At 54.8% G+C, this 18,795-nt stretch overlaps 1 protein-coding gene and 1 long non-coding RNA gene across 9 annotated transcripts in view; one reads left to right on the top strand and one right to left on the bottom strand.

Moving 5' to 3' along the window:
• Window positions 1-241: 241 nt before the first annotated feature.
• Window positions 242-8,066, bottom strand: LHX1 (LIM homeobox 1). Of its 2 annotated transcripts, none has more exons than XM_059380397.1 (5): window positions 6,447-8,066; window positions 4,410-4,636; window positions 4,036-4,313; window positions 2,459-2,624; window positions 242-2,116 (listed from the first exon to the last, which is right to left on the bottom strand). In XM_059380397.1, the coding sequence occupies exons 1-5, from the start codon at window positions 6,614-6,616 to the stop codon at window positions 1,737-1,739; spliced, it is 1,221 nt and encodes a 406-aa protein (XP_059236380.1). In that variant the 5' UTR covers window positions 6,617-8,066; the 3' UTR covers window positions 242-1,736. The 2 variants fall into 2 exon arrangements, with proteins under 2 accessions (XP_059236380.1, XP_059236381.1); XM_059380398.1 differs by lacking the exon at window positions 6,447-8,066 and adding an exon at window positions 5,045-6,409.
• Window positions 8,067-8,204: 138 nt separating this feature from the next.
• Window positions 8,205-18,795, top strand: part of LOC132004206 (uncharacterized) — a 28,420-nt gene continuing 17,829 nt past the window's right edge. For 5 of the 7 annotated variants that reach the window (XR_009400449.1, XR_009400448.1, XR_009400450.1 and 2 more), the window contains exons 1-3: window positions 8,205-8,290; window positions 16,294-16,367; window positions 17,335-17,441. This is a non-coding gene — a long non-coding RNA (uncharacterized LOC132004206). The remainder of the gene's footprint in view (window positions 8,291-16,293; window positions 16,368-17,334; window positions 17,442-18,795) is intronic. The other 2 variants (XR_009400453.1, XR_009400451.1) reach the window with 2 other exon arrangements.

Below are 18,795 nucleotides of genomic sequence, written 5' to 3'. Positions count from 1 at the left end.
CAGCAAATCTCTCTTCAACTATATCAGTTAAAGCCACAGAATGCAAATTCGTAGTTAATAACAGCAGGAAGCCACGGAGAAAAGCGAGGCTGGCGTTAGCAAGGGGATTCAGCCACAGCCAAGGTAAAAAGATATCCCAGGCCTGCCTCTCTTCCTCCTGGCTTCTGAGGGGCCATTCAGCTCCCCACCAGCCTCCCCTCTACTTGTTAAAACATCAAATAACACACCAATTATCTAAACATCAGATTTTCTATTTTTATTAAAAACTCACAAATTTATTCAACATGTTTTCTTTCATACAGTGAATGGTCTAATATGCACTGGAGGTCACACAAGCTTAGGTTTATCAGAACAATAAAAGACATATGAGAAATTTAATATATAAAGAAAAAAGTAGCAGCTGTTGACTGCATATTTGACCATAAAATTTAAATATTTTGGACTTTTATTTTAAAGACACAAAAATAAAACCTGTGTGGGTCTATATAAGTCATATTAACAATTCCATGAATGTTCAACAGGACTAAAAATTAGCAAAGATGTTTTTTTAAACCTTGTAACACTTTTTTTTTTTTAACACTTTCTCAGGTTGTGGTGCTAGGCACCTTTACAGTATTTGTGCTATAATTATTCTATTTGGCAAGTGTCTGAATATCATGTTTTCTCTTTGCCTTGTGTAAACAACACCTTTTTACATACTAGCACAGTGAGCTGCGAGCCCTGCAAATCTGTCAGAACATCTACAGGAAAAGAAAATGAACAATTTTGGTTGATTGCTCAAAACATTTTGTTTTTGAACAAGAGGTTTCAAAACAGGATATATTAATAAAACACTGAACTCCTGAATTTAACATTATACGTAAACAGTTGACTGTTTTTAGTTCAATAGTCTTTTTTTTTTAACTTTTTTTTTTTTTTGTATGTGTGAAGGTAGAATACTTTCTTGTACAGTTGATGTTCAAGTCATTTTACTGAGAGGTCTGGCTGGAGACCATACTATCCAGGGTGTTTGTGTGTATCTGTGTGTGTGTAGAGCTTTGTGAAGGTAGAAGAGTTGATACTGAGGGCTTTACATTTAGAATTTTGCTATTTTGGCAAAAACAAAAAACCAAAAACCCAGATAGACAAAAAATATATATATATAGTCCCACCTGATGCACAGCAGGTCGGCGTTTCTGAAGCTATAAGAGTTTGTTGTCGCTGCTCCTGAACACTGAGACAACACTAGTGAGACATTTCCCGGAGCCAGAACCCTCCGGGCTAGCCCGGGAGTGCCCCGGGCTGCTCCACCTCCCTCAACCGGCTGTGCCTCTCCGCCTCCCTCCCTGCGGCTCCCGGCGTCACCACTGGCTGAGCGTCCCCGAGGCCGCCTTGGGTGTTCCTGTGCCGTCCTCCAGCCGGGCGTGCACACTTGGGGCGTCTGTCCCCACATCCGGGTCCAGGTGGAAGATGGGGAGAGGTCTGCATTTCCCTTCGGGAGCCCCAAATCTGTACCTCGCCATCCAGCGCATGGATCTCAGTTCTGCCTCCAGGCGGTTTTGGATCCTGTTTCTTGTCCCCCTTTCCCATCCGGACTCCCCAGACGGAAAATGGTCCCCGAGGCTGAGGGAAGTGTGTGTGTGTGGGGGGGGGTGACTTGCTTTTTATGGGTTTTTTTTTCTTCTTTTTTTCTATTTTTCTTAAATAAAGGTTCATTTCTGTACAACCACGAACTCCGCGGACTGTGCGAGATCCCGCTACCACACGGCCGCCTCGTTCATTTCGGGGGGGTGAGACAGGTGGTTCCCATAGCTCGCCCCGCCATTGACCGACAGCGATGAGAAGGGCGGGCTGGGCCCGAAGACCTCAGCCGACATTGAGTGTAGAGGCCCGGGCAGGCTGGGCTCTGGGCTGGGCGAGTCCCCTGGGGGGTGCGCCAGGATGTCAGTGAACCGTTGCGCTTCGCTCGACGGGTGGTGTCCGGGCAGCGGGTGCTCCAGGCCGCCCAGGGGTGTCCCGGAGGGCCCGGACGACGGCACGAAGGGCAGGTCCACTGGCGTCTGAGCCTGCGAGGACGGGGGGCCTTGCGGGAAGAAGTCGTAGTTGCCCCCGGGCCCATAGTACTCGCTCTGGTAATCTGCGGAGCAGCAGGGAAGAGGATGTCAGGGCGGAGGAGGAACGAGGAGAAAGGCAATAGGGGGAACTCGCTGTTGGGGGGCTCCCCTGCGGGGCTGGCAGCAGGGGGGCTGCCTGGTGCAAACTTTGGAGCTGCTCCCTACCAGCCCACCCGCCTCCTTCACGGTCAGGAATTCAGCACTCGGTGCCGACTATCGACCCTTGATTTACTCCCCAGCCTTCTCCACCTCTCTCCCGCTCGGCACTTCTCTAAAGAAAACCGGGAGCGCCTCCCGCGCTGCCACCCGCTTCCAACGAAGCCAATCCCGGCTGGCCGCTCCCTGCCACTCGGCAGCACACTCACCTCCGTAGAAGGAGAAGGGCCCGTTGGGGATGAGCTCGCCTGGCTCCAGGCGGTCCACCAGCGGCCGCATCCGGCGCGGGCTGCGGAAGAAGGCGTGGCGCCGGGCGCCCAGCGCGCTCAGCTGCTTCATCCTCCGTTCCTTGGAACGTCTGTTCTGGAACCAGACCTGAAGCACACACGCGGCGGGCGAGGTGAGGCCCCCCGGAGACCCTCCCCTCCTCCCAACTTCGGGTGCGCGGCTGATCGTCCCGAACCCCTCCAACCGCTAGCAAGACTCGTGTCTCCCAAGTGTGTGCGTGTTGTGTGTTGTGTTGTGTTGTGTTGTGTGTGGGGGGGTTGGGGTGGGGGTTATGTCTCTGAGTGGGCCGCGCAAGACGGCCCCAGAGCCAATGATATACGGGATTCCCGACTGGGGACCTGGGCAAGCCTCCCTGCCCAACGTGAAGCAGTTGGAGTTGTTTCCAACAGTCACACTGTCACAGTTTCAGCTCCTGGGGGCTCTACACACATAGACAACCTCCCCAAATAGTGTTGGACACACACAGCTTCCCATTCACGGTCCCTGGCAGCTCCCTCCCCCGGCATGATCATGACAGAGAACTAAACAGTCTCCTGTTGACACTCGGTCTACCAATGACAGTGACACCAAAACCCACAATCTCCTTTTCACAGCCATGCAAATCTCCCAGTGCAAAATATACTTGTCCACAGCCTCTCACTGACAAGGACACAGACATGCAACCCTCCATTCACTGCAGGTTGGCACAGCCTCCCAGGGGCTACAAGGCCTCCCCTGGAAGGCAGCCTGCATATGTGTTCCCTGGCACACTCAGCCTCCAGGCACACCCAGCACATCCTTGCAGAGCCTCCGCAAGTGAACCACTCACCTCACTGTGGGCTGGATACTGAGGCCCAAATCACATGCAGCCCCAAGTCCTCACAACACAGTGGCACAGATGCCCAGATACCTACCTCGCCTCCGTATTCCACTCTAGACTGCCAGAGCCTGAGCTGACTCCAGCCCGGGGCCTCTCCCCTTTCAAACCAGGATGCCCCATCTCTCTCTGGAGAAGATGTCCATCTCTCTGCTCTGGGGCTTTTCTAACTTAAGTAAGAGACCCACAAAGTAGGTGGGGGACACAGAGGGAGATCTATGTTGTGGAGAAGTCAGTGGAACTGATTAATTCTGGCATGCTCAGAGACCTCTGGGCTCCTTCCAAAGGTGAGTGTTGCAGAAGAAAGGGTCCCAACTCCCTAGTGGCATCCAACGATGTCCCCTCCTCTGGCTTCAGGCTGAGCTCCCCATCCCTCCCCCTCTGCCAAGACCATTACCGGCTACAAACTGGGAAATGGAGGGAGCCTAGGGATTTCCAGATGCCCTCCGCAACGGGGCAGCACAGCACAGGACACCAGGGTAGGGATGTGTCTGGGCCTCTCCAGTCCTCCCTGCTCCAGCCTCCCAGGACTCACTCCCCTCCTTGAGGCTGGGTTTCCCCAGCTTGGCCTGGGTGCTGGCCTAGCGGAGCCATGTCGGTCTGGATGCTGGGTGGGACTGAGTGGGATGCCCACGCCCTGACCTGGATGACACGCATATTGAGGCCAGTCTCCTGAGCCAGCTGCTCCCGGATGTGGCGCGTGGGCTTGGGAGTAGCAGCAAAGGCCGCCTTCAGAGTTTCCAGTTGCTTTGCCTTGATGGTTGTGCGCGGCCCCCGTCGTTTGGCGCCCAGGTTCTGGTCGTCATTCTCATTGCTGCCCCCTTCCTTGTCCGATACGTTGGCACTCTCCGAGTCCTTGGCATCATCCTGTGATGGGTCTTGGGAGTCTGGAGACAAACTGGGGTCACTGCCCGTGGTGGCTGAGGAGAGGGAAGGGACAGGTGAGCAGCGGCTTCACAGGGCCTTCTTCCCCCAGGACCCGCCCGCCCCTAACGAGCTGGGAATTGGGGCCTCACCCGAGTGGAGGCTGTTCTCTTTGGCGACACTGCTGTTGCTTAGGTAATCCTCTTTGCAGACAAATTTGTTCTCATCAATGATGTAGAGCTCCTCGCCAGTGGAGAGTTGCTTGTTACACATCATGCAGGTGAAGCAGTTTAGGTGAAACACTTTGCTCCGTGCTCTCCGCACCAGGTCGCTAGGGGAGATGCCCTGCGCGCAGCCAGCGCATTTGGTACCGAAACATCTGCGGGATGGGAGAGGACCAGTTGGTGAGGGGCAAGGGGAGAACGGAGGCCAGGAAAAAGACGACAGAGAAGGAGAGAAAAAGAAAGTGGAGGAAGAAGAGGTGGAAGGGGAAAAATGAGGAGAGACAGCGGATGGAACCGTCAAGAAGGCAGGAGAGGGCGCGGGGCACCAGTGAAAAGTCAGACACATGGTTAGAATGAGAGAGCGAAGGGCCTGAGCTGCCCCCACCCCCGCCTCATGCCCAGGGTTGTCCCAGAGGAAAAGAGCGCCTTGGGAAGACGGTAAGGCGGCGATTGGAAGGGGAAGGGAGGCACTTATTTTCCTGTTAGATTCGGAGAACATTCAAAATCTAATCAGAGCTCCATGTAAACGCGTCCCGAGCGCCGCTTTTCTCTCCTAGCGTCACCTTTCACTGCAAAAGGACCCGCGCATACGCTGAGGGTTGGCAAGGTCCAGTCCCGCCGCGGGTAGAGAAACAGCCGCGGAGCGCGCCTCCCGCTGCCGCTGGTCCGCCACCACGTTCAAGCCGAAAGCCGGGCAGGTTGGCCACCGCGGGGCTCTAGATGCCGGGCTGCGCTTTACGGGAGCCAGGCCTCTGGGGCCCGCTGGCAGCTGGCACCGTTCGCTGTTCTCGGGTTCGGCTCCAGCCAGTATTGGGAACAACAGGCGCGGCCGGCCGAGGTTCAGAGGCTCAGCCCGCGCTTCCTCCCGGCGATATCAGCTTCACAGCGCTTTTCTCCATGGTTCCCCGCAATCAGAGACACGCTTCCTGGGGCAGCGCGTTCTGGGCCACTGAGCAAAGCGACCCGGATGGTTTCGCACCCTCACTCCCACTCCCAGTTTGATCGGTCACCAAAAACTCAGAGGAGAGCAGAGAGCAAGTCAACCGAGTAAACTGGGAGGTTTCAAACCAGTACAGAGGAATTAAAATTCGCATTTGCTCCTATTTCTTCTCGGTTGACTTTCGTGTTTGTGTGGATTTCGTGGCAAGACAGTGCGTTCGAGAGAGTACATTAAAATGCTAAACGAAGGGAGGGCGTCTGGAGAAGTCTGCCGGCTCACAAGAGCCGGGCCTGGGTTTTCCCCGTTTTCGGCAGGGAGGTGGGGCAAGGGGATGGCGGGCAGTGCCTGGGAGAGCTCCTAGCGGAGCCTGCGCCACAAAGCCGAGGTTCGCGTTGGGCGGAGGCAGATACTCCCGCCAACCCAGCAGCCGGGAAGCCGAGGGAAAAGGTCTTCCCGGAGGCTGGAGTCCTGGGGGCATTTCACAGGCGTGGTTCACTGTGCCCAGGCCGGCGCTTGGAAGCCAGTCGGGGTTTCAAGAACACCCTGGAATGTGCACCATAGGCGTTAGGGCAGAGTTTTTCCCTTTCGCCGCCAAAGCGAGGGACTCAAAACACTCCAACGCAAAAGCCTCCGCGGTTCCCGCCAAGACCTTTTGGAGAGGAAAAGGCAGTGGCATGGATCTAGCCGGGTAAAGACAGAGCTGGGGTTACAACGTCCTAGGGCTGTGCTGCTTCCTTCTAAGCTTGGAGGGGCTTCTGGGCTTCTGGGATCAAGCGGACTCACACCCTTTCTCCCCAGGCACGTGCAGCTAAGCCGGGACCCACAATTTCCAAGACGCAAGCTGGGCCGCGTCCCCTGCGCACTGCGCGCCAGCTGGCGAACAGGCGGGTGCCCATGGGACTTGGCTGCCCTCTCCAAGGCTGCTCCTACCACGGTTGCTTCGGCCACGCTGACCTCTGATCCCAAGCTGGCCGGGAAGAGCCCACGGGGAGGGAGCAGCAGAGGCGCACCAGGGAAGTACTCACCGGAAAAAGTCGTTCTTGCAGTAGAGCTTGCCTTCCCGGGAGAAGCACTTCTCGGTCAGGTTGCATTTACATTCACAGCACTGGACGCACTTGACGTGCCAGGCCCTGTCCAGCACGTTCAAGAGGAAACGGTCCAGGATGGGCCTTTTGCAGCCGGCACAGTGCACCATGGTCTTTGGTTTGGTCGGGTGAGGCCGGGAGAGAGAAGAGCAGGTAGAGCCTAGGGGATGACTCCCGAAGACCTCAGCAAGAGCTCCTCAGCCCCTCCAAAAAGAGGAGACACACTGGGGGTGCAAGCCAAAACCCGCACCAGGAAATCAAAAGGGGGTGAAAATGAGGCTGATGGGGAGCAGAGGGCACCTCGGTGGACTGTGCAGCCTGGGAGTCCCAGGGCCCCGGGACACAGCAGCGCCGCCGCAGCTCCTGGGGCGAAGAGTCTCGGCAGGCGAGAACGCAACTCTTCTGCCCAGAGCCCACGGAGGAGTGAAGGTCACCGAGATCGGCGACGGGAACCGAAATAAATAAAACGGATTCGGAGAAAGAAGAGGAGGACGCAGCGAGCTCGGGTTGCAGGGAAAGCGCCGTGGAGTTCTCTTGGGCTTGAGGTAGAGCTGTCAGAAGTCAAAGTGCATCTGCTTTTGTCGGGGTGTGAGGGCGGGTGTGTGTGTGCCAGGCTGCCTACCACCGACCGGGATTTCCCCTCCTCTTTTTTTTTTCTTCCTTCCTTCCTTCCTTCCTTCCTTTCTTTCTTTCTTTTTTTTTTTTTAAAGAAAAGAACAAAACCAGTGGAGAAGCTCTGGATCCTACACTGCCGGCATCGCGCAGCGGGTCCGGACTCGCAGGGCGCCCGCCGCGGGCCTGGGGAAGAGGGAGGGGGTAGGCCAAGGGAGGAGGGAGGGAGGGAGGGAGGGGAAGGCAGGAGGAAGATCTCGTTGTTGATTGTTGTTGCTGCTTAAATTTCCCCCGTTTGGAGAAGTGTTTGTGTCAATCGTGAACGCAGAGGGACAACTCCAGGCGGACGCAGCCAGGTGCGCTTGCTTGCTCCCCACCTCCCCAGCCCCGTCACCTCGGCCCGTGGCCTGCCTGGTGGCCTCCGTGTTTTCAGGACGGCCCTCCCTGTTCCCGGACTCCTTCAGGGAGGTGAAACGGTCTGGCTCCTCACCGCGCCTGGCCGTGCATCGTGGCTCCAGTCACAACTCTCGGCCGCCTGTGCGCGCAGCCCCGCATCGCTCGGCCCGCGCTCCGGGGGCCTGCGTCCAACCCCACAGTCGCTGGACTTTCTTTTCCTTTTCCCCCTTTTGTCGCTGTGGTGGCAAATCTGGGTTTCCTTTCTAGCCTCTTTCCTTCCTTCCTTCCTTTTTTTTTTTTTTTTCTTTTGCAGCGGGAGGAGTCGGGGGGAGGGGGAGTAGCTTGGAGAGCTTGGAAAAAACGTCCTGGTGCAGCAGCTACAGTTCTGTGCGGCTGGAACAGCTCAGCAAGGGCCGCTGCTGTCGCCACCCAGGCCGCAGTTCGTTGCTGGCTGTCCCCGGACAAGCGTCCCTCTGTCCCCGGTCTCCTGGCCCAGTCCGCCGCCCTGGCGCGTCTCTCCCCAGCTCCAGCGGCTCGGTCACTGCTCCTGGCTGTTGGCTGAGCTCTGGAAGCCCCCTCGCCTTAATGCAGCGCCCGCCGACGTCACCGCAGCCTGCGACCAATCAGCGGCTCGCGGTCCCTCTGTAAACCATTCTGCATCCCCCGGCCGGGGAGAGTGCCGGGAGACCGCGTTTAGAGGATCAGTGGCGGCCGCATCCGCCGCCCGGCGCGGTGCGGGCGGCGGGCAGCGAGGTGCCCGAGCCCCTCCTGCTCCGGTAAGGCCTCGGTTTCGATGGGAAGGACTGAGAGCGCGCGGCAGTAAGGCGCAGGCGGAGGGCAGAGTACTGTTGGAAGGTGGGATTAATCCAAGGTGGAGCCTTGTTGAAGGTTCGGGTGCAGCTGGGTCCGGGAGCCCTTGTGAACTGTTTGACTTTGCAATTCAGCGGGTGTTGGTTTTTGTTTTTGTTTTTGTTTTCCCTTCTTCGTGCTTTCTTGGCCTAGAAGTTTGTCCCGAGCACAGCGCGCGTTTTAGCGGGAGTGGGGGAGGGAGAGCCACAGGATCTTCCTCCTCTGGTTCCTCCGTTCCTCCTCCCCCAGTCCATCCAAAGTCCACAGGGTCTCGGTCTCCCAGAGACCTGGGTGTCTGTTCCCGCAGCGCGGTCTTGGAAAGTTGATTCCGGCGCTTTCCTGATGGGGGCGGGGGAGACCGGAGGCGCGGCACTCGGGAGGGGGAAAGGAGTGGGTGGGGAAGCGCCACGGGTGAGGAGTTGCAACCCCGGCGAGAAGTTGTGAGAAAACTGTGATCCGGAGACACCTTTTACATACAAAAACAAACGACTAGGCGGGAAACCGCAGGGCATCAGTGGCGGCTGGCGGGTGGAGGTAGTGGCCGTTGGGAGCAGGGACGTCTGGGGCCCCACGGAAAGGCTGCAGTGGATTCGGCTGTGCAACGTACGGGCTGAGTGGGCTCGGCTTCTCCTCCTCCCCTGTTCCAGGTTCCGGGCTATCAACACCTTCCGGACACAAACCGCAGACCATACCCCCTTGTAGTTCTCTCCTCAGGGAGCTCTTACCTCCCTAATCCCAAATATAACGTCGGGACCACTGCCTGGAGGCAGATTATTCCAAAGGCGGAGTTCAGGTCCGGGTCCTGAGAATCCTCGTCTCCAAGAGTTACTCGTTTCCTGGATTAAAGCCAGTCAAATACCGAATTCCGTTTTGATAGCACCATTTCTGTGCTAAACCGGGATTTCTCTTGAGGTCTGAAGGTGGCAAGGCGGGCCGTGTTGTTTTGCTCTTTTTTTTTTTTTTTTTTTTGCTTGGGGGCGGGGAGTGTGTGCTAAGAAGGCGAATTCAACCTTAGTGTGGAAGAAAATAAGGTTGGGTGGCTAGCCAGGTCTAGCTGGTATTTTGGAATTGGCCTTCTGATCCCACTCATGGTGCGACACTCAGACATCCCACACAAGAGCCCGCGACTAAGTTGGGAAAAACGCGCGCTGAAACGTAATTGCGATGAACTTGAGCCGGCGGGGGATCCAGCTCTCGGCAAACGGAATACCCTCTTCGGACGAACCGGGAAGCCGATACAGAAAATTTGGTTTACGCTCAACGGAAGTGGAGTTTTAGGGCTCTGCCAACGCCCCTTTACTGCCTTCAAGCTTCTGCCCGAAGCACCCTGCAACCCCGAGGCCGCCAGCATCTTCCACCTTGCCTTCTACATCACCTTTTCATTGGAAGTCAAAGCCGAGGTCCCGCGTGCGCTTCTTTGGTGCTCCGCCCATCCTGACCTCTGGGTGCGGGGCCTCTAACATCTTCTCTGCACCCTCTCCAAAAACACCTGGGCTGGGGGTCCCCGCTGCGGGGCGGGCGGAGTGTTGAGACTAGTTATCTCTCTCTCTCTCTCTCTCTCTCTCTCTCTCGAATCAGCCCCTTCCGTGGGCCTCTCTGAGGGCTCCGCTCAGGTCAGGAGTAAGATGGGGAGGATGGTTCTCCAACCCAGCAGCCGACTTCGCGAGATCCGACTAGGTTTTTGTGCGCCTGCTGCTGACCAGAAGCTCTGAGGAGCGAGTCGATCCCTAGCCAGTACTCCAGCTCCCGCGGAGGCGCTAGGAGCTGCTTGGCTCGGGGACCCCCTCCCCTCCTCCCGGAGCCCGAGGTGCTTCCCGAGCCCCCTGCGCTGAGTGAGACCCGCGCGGAGGGGCTGGTCCAGTCAAGTGGTCCCCATGCTCCCCCCCCTCCGCCCCCAGCTGTCTTGGTTCTCGCCGCTAGCGCCCTCGACCCAACCGCCCCTTTCTGGAATCTAAAGCCGTCGGAGTCCCGAGTGGCTCAACCCCCGCCCCCGTCCCAGCTGGGCTCCTTCTCATGCAAAGCAGAGGGGCCGCGGGGGTGGAGGGCAGTTGTCGGGGACCTACCGGGCGACAGCTGGACCCGGCTGCGGGCCCTTCCTGAACCCAAGGCCCGCTGCCTTCTTTCCGGTGGACAGGAGGGGGCTGCTTCACCCGTTTGGGGGTGCTGTGATCTTGGGACCTCGACATGGTGGAAAGAGGACCCCTCCCTGCGGGCAGACCCACGCGGTAGGGGAATTGAGGACGAGAACGGGACGCCGGCTCTGGGGCATCAGGCTCTGCTTGCCCTGTGTCCAGATGGTTCAGTAAACCCGTCTGCGGGGACCAACCCCAGCGTCTACCAGGGAGTCCTGGAGCGCAGCTCTAGGCACGCCTCTTGGCTCGATTATAGGTTTCAAGTCCAGATTTAACGCCTCCACTGCGACAGCACACTCTATTAATGTTTTTTTCCCCCGTTTCCATTGAGTTTTTATTTTAAAATGTATTTGGTTGCACAGTCATGGAGAGAAAACTGACGCCGCTTTCCAAATTAGCCACCTCTTCAGCTCCTTCAGCTCTCAGCTCTGCCTTTAAACCAATGGCTGCTGGGCAAAGAGCTCCAACCTTCCCTTCTCATCCTCAGTGCCACACTTAACTGCCAGAAGTACACGGAGCTTTCCTATGGAAGGACCTCCAAGCAGCACAGACCCACAGCCACACACACTTCCCCTAGGGCAAGTAAGCTCTAGGCGGGATGTTGTGAAGATCAATTTCCCAGCAGAGTCTGCCCTCTGTGGCCACGGAATCCTCTCCGCCTCACGCCCAGGCTCTCTTGGAAAAGGCCCCAGAGGGGCCAGGAAATGTCTTTCACAATAGGAAATTTCCTTTCTAAGAATCGCCCTAAGGGTCCTGAGAGGCAGCACCCTGCTGGTGAACTGGGGGCAGAAGGGTTCTGCTAGCCCTCCCCAGATGCCCTGCTGTTGGGGGGAGGGGATTGATGGCGCCCTCTCCTGCATCCGATTTCCTCCCGCGATCTCCGTAGTTCTCGGCCCCAGATCGCCTTGCTCCCTCATGTTGCCCAGTGGCTTGCGTGGCCCAAGGACCAGAGCTGGCCTGGCACCTTCAGCTGCTGTAGATGCGAGAGCGGCAACCGCCCGTGGCGGCTCCTCTGCTCACCCAGTGGTTTCCTATGCAGCCCGCCACCCCGAGAAAAGCACGGAGAGGCCGTGGAAGAAGGCGCTTGCGACAGAGCAGACTCTAGGCGGTTAACAACGCGGGGCTTCAGGCACCGGGGGCTGCCAGCCTCGTGGGTGCAGGGAGAGGGAGGAGGGAGCGAGCGGGTCTTCTCGAGGGGTCCGATAGGCCACATAAACTCCCGACAGACTCCGTAGACTGATGCAGCAGATGCAATGCAGTAGACTTTGGTCCTGGGCCCTAGGATCTGATCCTGCATCTTTCTCTCTCCTTTCCCTCTTGCTTTTGCTCCTGATTCAGGTTGCCATATTCTCACTCCATCACTCACTCCTGGAAATGACCTACTTGTGTGCACCACTTTACAGTTAATATCACTGTCTCCCCTGAATCACACTGCGGGGAGGGGGGTCGGTCTTACCCCCTTTTTTCCCCTGGAAAAGAAACCCAAGTTAGGGGAGTTGACCTGAGATCCCTGGGCCAGTGCAATGTGGAAGGTGAGAAATTTGGGGTGGGGGCTTGTCACCTTGCACCGCTGTGTACTTTGCCCCAGCAGTAGTTTCCAAGTTGGGGATGGGAGGGGGTGGGAGACTTCGAGGCCGTGAAAGGGCAGCATCCGGCTGGGGCTTCACGGTGTGCACAGCGTCTGGGTAAACAAGGCTGGCTTCCCACGGGACTGGGGGCGGGGGTGGACCCTGAGCTTGGAAAGGGGGGAAGGTCAAGCGTGGCGGTCTCAGATGCAAGGCAGTGCCGCAGCCCCGCAGAGCAGGGAGCGGTGTGGGTAGACGCAGAAAGGAGAGGGTGAGTGGAAGAGGCAGGAGAGACAGAGAGAGAGGGAAGTAAGGGGAGAGGGACAGGGAAAGGGAATAAGGACAGAAAACCAGTGGGGAAAAAAGGAATGCCGAAAAGTAAGCAGGGCTGAAAGGAGGGAAGACGCATTGGGGAAAATGCGTGGAGGAGTAGAGGAGGAGAAACTGAAGAGCCCCAGAAAGACACCCAGCAATGTAAGAGCCAGCGGGGAGACACGCACAACCGGGCACCCTGCAGGCGCTGGGGGGACATCTGGCGGGACTGGAAGGTGCGCGCGCGTGTGTGACAGTTGCGTTTGTAGGCGGGAGAAAAGGAGACGGCGTGTTTGGTGGGCGACTCAGCGCCCGTGGAAAAGCGTGTGAGCGGCTCTGGGCAGGAATCCAACAAATAAATAAAACGTCTAAGACGGCGTGACAACAATGTGTATTTGGGTGCGTGCCCGTGTTCCTCCGTCTGAACACACACTCACACCCGGTAAGGAAGACAAACGGGGCTCATGCCTCAGAGTAATTAATCCTCTCACTAATTGACTCTCGCCCCTTACCTAATGGTAGTGGTCACTGCAGATATCTGGAGAGATAGCAAAGATGTGGGGGAAAGACCCCCAAAACTAACCATGTTTGGGACTGAGATTTAAATTTTTTCTGGACTTGGCAGCTCTAAGCCCCCCTCCCCTTTGGGGGGGGGGCAGGATTCAATAGATATTGCTGCCTCACCAGCCTCTCCATGTTTGTATTCATTAAGATCTCCTGATCTTGCAGATGACCAGGAACTGTCCACGTACACACGGAAGTCTTTCATCAATCTCAGAGACTAGAAGCCACCCACTGCCCCTCTGTTGGATGTGCCCCACCTTCGGGCAACAGCAAAGTTCCCCCTTCCCCGCTGTTTCCCCAGGAGCCCAGCCCCTGCACCCCTTCCTCTCAGTCATGACTTAGCCTTCCTGGGGCCGGGATGTGTTCTGCAGCCCCTAATAGAGCAGGTGAAGTTGCAAATGGGCTGGGAAGCAGCCTTGGGTAGGTAGGAGGGAAAGCTTCAGAAGGGATGAGGCCACAGCAAGGATGGGAAGAAGCTTCTAGAAACAAACCCACTCATGCACAGGTGGAGAGATACAGAAGCACAGAAAAGAGCAGTGCACCTGGCAAGAGTGAGGCCTCCCGGGGACAGAGGAGGGAAACAAAAAGTAGAGAGCATGCAATGTCAAGTGTGTGAGAGGGCAGACAGATGACCCGTCTCAGTGACCCTGAGGGGGCCAGTTCTGTGTGTTGTCATGGGGATGGAACCCTCCTATTTTCTCCCACAGCACCCTCAGTTCTCAGGACTGGAGAAAGAGGCAGGGAAGAGGGTGTTGGTCTTGGATCAACTCCCTGGTAGCTGAGCTGGCCAGAAAGGGCCCAAGGCCCCACAGTTGGTTTGCTGATGCAGCTTCGAGGCTTGGGTTTGGGAGGTGAATGTCAACTGTCACCCCTTTGAGGTGGCAGCTCTGCTCTGTTGCCCTCCACCGAGGCTAAATAAATAATTGCTGAGATCCATAAACCACTTAGCCTAGGGAGAAGAAGGAGAAGGGAAGGGAAGCTCCCCAGGAAAAAAAAAAAAAAAGAAAGAAAGAAAATCCACTTCCCTCCCCCACTAAACACATTCTTAATTGTCCCTTGGGAACATTTGTACATTTGACCAAAGCAAATCCCCAAGCAGTAACAGCAAAATTCGTCATAGGGGCTGGCAGTCCTGAGAGAGCTAGGGGTCTGGGAAGGGGGAAGGCGGGGAGACATGGCGGGCATGTCTGAGAAGGTGAGAAACTTGGCTCTTCTCTCCCTGTCTCTGTCAGGCCGTAGAGAGAAAGTGAACAAGAGGAATACGGGGCGCCTGGGTGGCTCAGTGGTTAAGCCGCTGCCTTCGGCTCAGGTCATGATCTCAGGGTCCTGGGATCGAGTCCCGCATCGGGCTCTCTGCTCAGCAGGGAGCCTGCTTCCTCCTCTCTCTCTGCCTGCCTCTCTGCCTACTTGTGATTTCTCTCTGTCAAATAAATAAATAAAATCTTTAAAAAAAAAAAAAAAAAAAAAAAAAAAGAGGAATAAAGTTCCAGAGTAAAGAAAGAGAAGGACACATAAAAGGCAAATCCAAACTCGAAAGGAAAGAAAGTGAAGAAGAAAGAAAAAGGTGGGGAGAGATGGGGCCGCGGGAGACGTGCTAATAAAAAAGGGTGAAGGCGGCCCCAGGAGGCTGGGCCTCGTCCCAAACCATCGGTCTTCATTGTCTCCGTGTGTGCAAAGGCAACTCCGGCATAAGGAAAAGCCACTATTGAAGCCGCGGCTTTATTTTATATCCTATACATCAGGAGGGAGGCAAAGCTTTATTTTCGCCAAGAGACAGATATTTTATTTCTCTCTTACGGTTTTATGTGTGAGAGATGTCAGGTTACCACAATGGATGGCTAATGCATAGGCAAGAGGAGGCCGTGTTGGCATGCTGTGTGTCATGGGGTCTTGGGGGGGTGAGCGGGCCTGGGATTTAGGGCTGATGGGACACTCTGGGGGATTTCTGCTAAAACATCTCTCTTCATAAATCCAGAAGCATGGTCAGCTCAACAGGGAGAAGAAGGAGTTTTAGAGGGAAAAGAGTTGGGCTTAGAAATAAATGAACACACAAAGGAGCCGCTTCCTTTCCGACAGGCTGGGGCACCGGGGGGCAAGGTGGCCTGGTGGAAAAGCAGAGACCCACATCCAAACACACGCGCACCTTGGCGAGGAAGTGTTTTCCTACAGAACCCACTGTCATTGTGCTTTCTTTCCCCGATTTATATTTTTCTACCCTTTTCTTCCCTCTCTTCACCAGAAATCTTTTTTTTTTCCCCATCTCCTTAGAGCCTTGGGGGGAAAGAGCTATTAATTTGCAAATCATCTGATCTGTGAAAGGATCAAGATGCCTGTTTTTCACTGCTAAATCCAATGTCTTGGGTGGACACACATATGCACACGTGAGCCCGTCATGCTGAGAATCCTGGGAGTGGAGGTGCCAGATTGGAGTCCGAGAAACATGCCCCACTCCCCGCTTCCTCCTGGGACCTATGGCTGAATTAAGCCTTAGATCCCAAACTGCACAGTGTTCATATTTTTGAACCCAGAGAGAAGGGGGAGATGAGGGGACAAAGAGAGAAAGGGAAGTGTGTTAATGGATGTGTGCCATTCAGGACTTGGACTAGTCTCCCTACTCCCAGCCCCCCAAACCCTTTCTTCCAAGAGTTCCAAGAGCTCTATTCATTCTCAGGTCCTCCTCTTCTAAGGTTGTGATTTCTTGGTCTGTAACCACTGTGGACCAAAGAGGTGATTATGCTCTTTTCCTCTTTTCAGGGGAGGAGAGGCAGCACTGGACCTCTAGACAATGAACACGGTGGGGGGGGGGGGGGCGACCACACATTGTCCATAGCTGGGGCCTCTGGGGAAGTCATTTAACCTTCCAGGGCCTCAGTTTCCTCATCCGCCTTGGGCTAAGCGATTGTTAAGGTCCCTTCCAGCTCCAACCGAATGAGATAATGTGTGAAAACATTTTGTAAACGCTAAAGCCGGACGAATGCCAGGGATTATTATTACGGTTCTAATCAATCCTCCTTTCTCCACAAGGATCTTGGCTGTTTAGCGCCGGCAAGCAGGCTAAAGAGGGCTGAAAGCGAGAGAGCTTAGCGGAGATGGAAAAGCTCTGTGGTGTGGACAGGAAAAAACAACAAAAAAAACCACCCTGCATCTCCAGAAACATTCTGTGTCTGGGTGCCTCCCGGGGTGCCTGGTGGGAGGGGTGGGGAAGAAGAGGAGGCCTGACTCAGTATGACCCACTACAGTCTACGTGGAGGCTGAGAGTGTATTTTTTTCTCAGGCATCATTTGTCTCCAAGTGACTGACACCAGAACCTGATGTGAAGGCGATCTGCGATTGTTTTTTTTTTTTTTTTTTTTCCAGCAAGAAAGGAAAGAGCAAGGTGTAGCTGATTAGCAAGTTAATTATTTCAGTATCCCAAGGGTTCCGGTGTAGTGGTAAGTTGCCCAGCCCTGGTGTAATTTCACAGTCCGTGCATTTCCTGGTGAGCACCTGGGGCGCCCGGGTCTGTCTCTCTATCCAACCACCAGCCTCCTGTCTTCTTGACACACCTGGGGAGATGGGCAGGGCTGAAGAAGAAGATGGCACAGTGCACACGTTTGGCCTGGGCCGCACGTGGGGGGCCAGCAAGAGAACACAGCGGAGGAATCCTCTACCGCCACTGGGTGTTTAATTATCTGGCCTTTCCTTTTTTTTTTTTTTTTTTTTTTAAATCTTTTGTTTAATAAATATTAATGAAGCAGATTATCAGAAAGTGGAGGAGCTATGAGGTTATTTTCTCCACACTCAGTGTGCAGAGCCACCAGGCACGAGGGGGGCCCTTTTGCCTCTCCCTCCTCCGAGCCCTTGCCAATCTCTCCAGCAGTCAGGTTTGCTTTCTTAACTCTGCCCACCACTTGGTCTGCGAAGGCCTCCTCTAGTCTGACTTCAAGGTCTGATTTCCCCTTGCGGGAGAGGATTGTGTGGTCAAATGGACGATTCCCTCTGAGAGATAAGTTGGGGATATGAGCATGAGCCCCAGAACCAGCAGCTTCGGCCACTCTGCTCTCCAGGGCTGGAAGGGCCAGCCCCCTGCCGCTCCTCCTGAGGTGGACGGAGGGAGGGCTCTGCCGTTTACTTAAGACTGGTCCCATCTGCTCAGACTGGCCTTTCATAAGGGGAGGGATTTATGCAGTGTCCTTGTGCACAGACCTGGGATTTGCCCGAAAACCTCGGACCTCCGAGAATATTGTTGAACGCTAAAATGTTCAGCCACGGAGATGATTTACGATTTGTCTGCATGGACAGGGTGTGTGTGTGTGTGTGTCTTTGTTGGGGAGAGGCACAAACATTGATGGGTGCTTTTCACCATTCCTACTTCTAAATCCAAACATTAGGAAACTTCTTTTTCTGTATTTAACTCAGGAAGCAGCCCACGACATCAGGCTCTGGAGAGCCAACTTCTTGACTTCAGTGATGTGAAGATGGTCTAATACGTTTTTGGTGCCGGCAAGCAGCTGTCCCCCAAGCAGGTTGGCTGATATCCCTGCTGGTGGAAAGGGGCCGGGGGCTTATGGAAACACAGCTCTGATGGTTGCTTCATTGTGGGTGGCAGAGGATTTGGGGAACAGGGCTGGGTGAATTGCTGTTTCAACTCCTTTGGGCTGTCTTTACCTTACAGGCCTTGGGGATCTCAGTAGGGGAGAAATGGGAGAAACTTAGAACACAGGAAGCAGGTGTAGGGAGTTCCTTGGCTCAGTCTTGGTGCCACGCCAAAATGAAGCCTGGGGATGGTAAACAGAGATCCTACAGAGCCGTTTTGGATGTTCCACGTGGGATCTTGGCCCTGGTTCCTGGGAGATTGAGAAGACTTTAGCAAGCTGTGGGGACACCTACAAATTCCATTTATTCATCAGCTTTGGGAAGTAAATGCAACCTCTTTTCACTGCCTAATGGCTGGGTAGGCGCATTTTCGGCCTCCGTGAGCTTCATTTGGGGTTCTGCCATTTTCTTGCTCATGTTCCAAGTTTGGACTTCCCAGGTCTTGAGTTTTCTTTTCCCTCAGGCCATCCATAATTTAGCCAACAGCCTAGGCCAGGGGGCGGCACACATTTTGAAAGGAGAGCTTGGCAGGCCCCTAACTACATTGGAGTTGGTTCTCATTTGGGCTCAAGGGATGATAACGGCTTCCCCTTAAAAAAGAAGCATTTCTGTGACTCTTTTAATGAAGGGTTTACTACTAATTTGATAAGTTCAGTGCCCTTTTTCTCCCTCATTCTGAATGAATAACTTTGTCAGTCAACCCCGAGGGTCTGCAGAACCTATAAAAATGCTTCCTTTGGTCTCCGGATTTTAACACATTCTGGGGCTGGGGCTGCCTCTGACAGACCCAGACCGGGGAGGGGCAGAGACATTCCAGAGACCTGGGCTTAGAGTGTTATCTCTTCCCCTACCCCAAATCCTCACCCTCCATGTTATCTGTCTTTAAGTCACAGGCAGGGACCTCCTAGGGAAATGCGAAGGGCGGGGTCTTAATCAGGTTTGGGGAAGCAGAGGGAATAAGTCAGCTCAAAGAAAGATGGGGATGGTCAGAATGTTGGGGGACCCTCCTCTCTTATACTTCTTATGTGTTGTCTATGAAGGTCTGCAAATTATGCACTGGTTGCAGTCATCTGAAGTGTATAGGTCGGAATTTGCCAAATGCCACTTGGCGGAAACAGTGTTAAATAAAATTGTAAGAAATGCTACTGGGCCTTGCATGGGTTATTTAATCCTATCAATGATAAACAATATTAATGGGTAGCATCTCAGCTGGCACAATATCGTGTTTCATTTATATACACCGAGATATATTTAAGCATGAAAGATAGAGTTTTTGGATGCATG

Source organism: Mustela nigripes, chromosome 16, assembly GCF_022355385.1.
Source record: "Mustela nigripes isolate SB6536 chromosome 16, MUSNIG.SB6536, whole genome shotgun sequence".
Lineage (NCBI taxonomy): Eukaryota > Metazoa > Chordata > Mammalia > Carnivora > Mustelidae > Mustela > Mustela nigripes.
The sequence above is the reverse complement of the archived record's forward strand: the minus strand, read 5'-3'. Positions and strand labels throughout refer to the sequence as shown.

Excerpts from the sequence above, each read along its gene's own strand:
- LHX1 (XM_059380397.1), bottom strand. The coding sequence starts at position 6,616 with ATGGTGCACTGTGCCGGCTGCAAAAGGCCCATCCTGGACCGTTTCCTC. Across the intron at positions 4,637-6,446 it reads TGCAAGAACGACTTTTTCCG|ATGTTTCGGTACCAAATGCG; the intron begins GTGAGTACTTCC and ends CCCATCCCGCAG. Across the intron at positions 4,314-4,409 it reads AGAGAACAGCCTCCACTCGG|CCACCACGGGCAGTGACCCC; the intron begins GTGAGGCCCCAA and ends CCCTCTCCTCAG.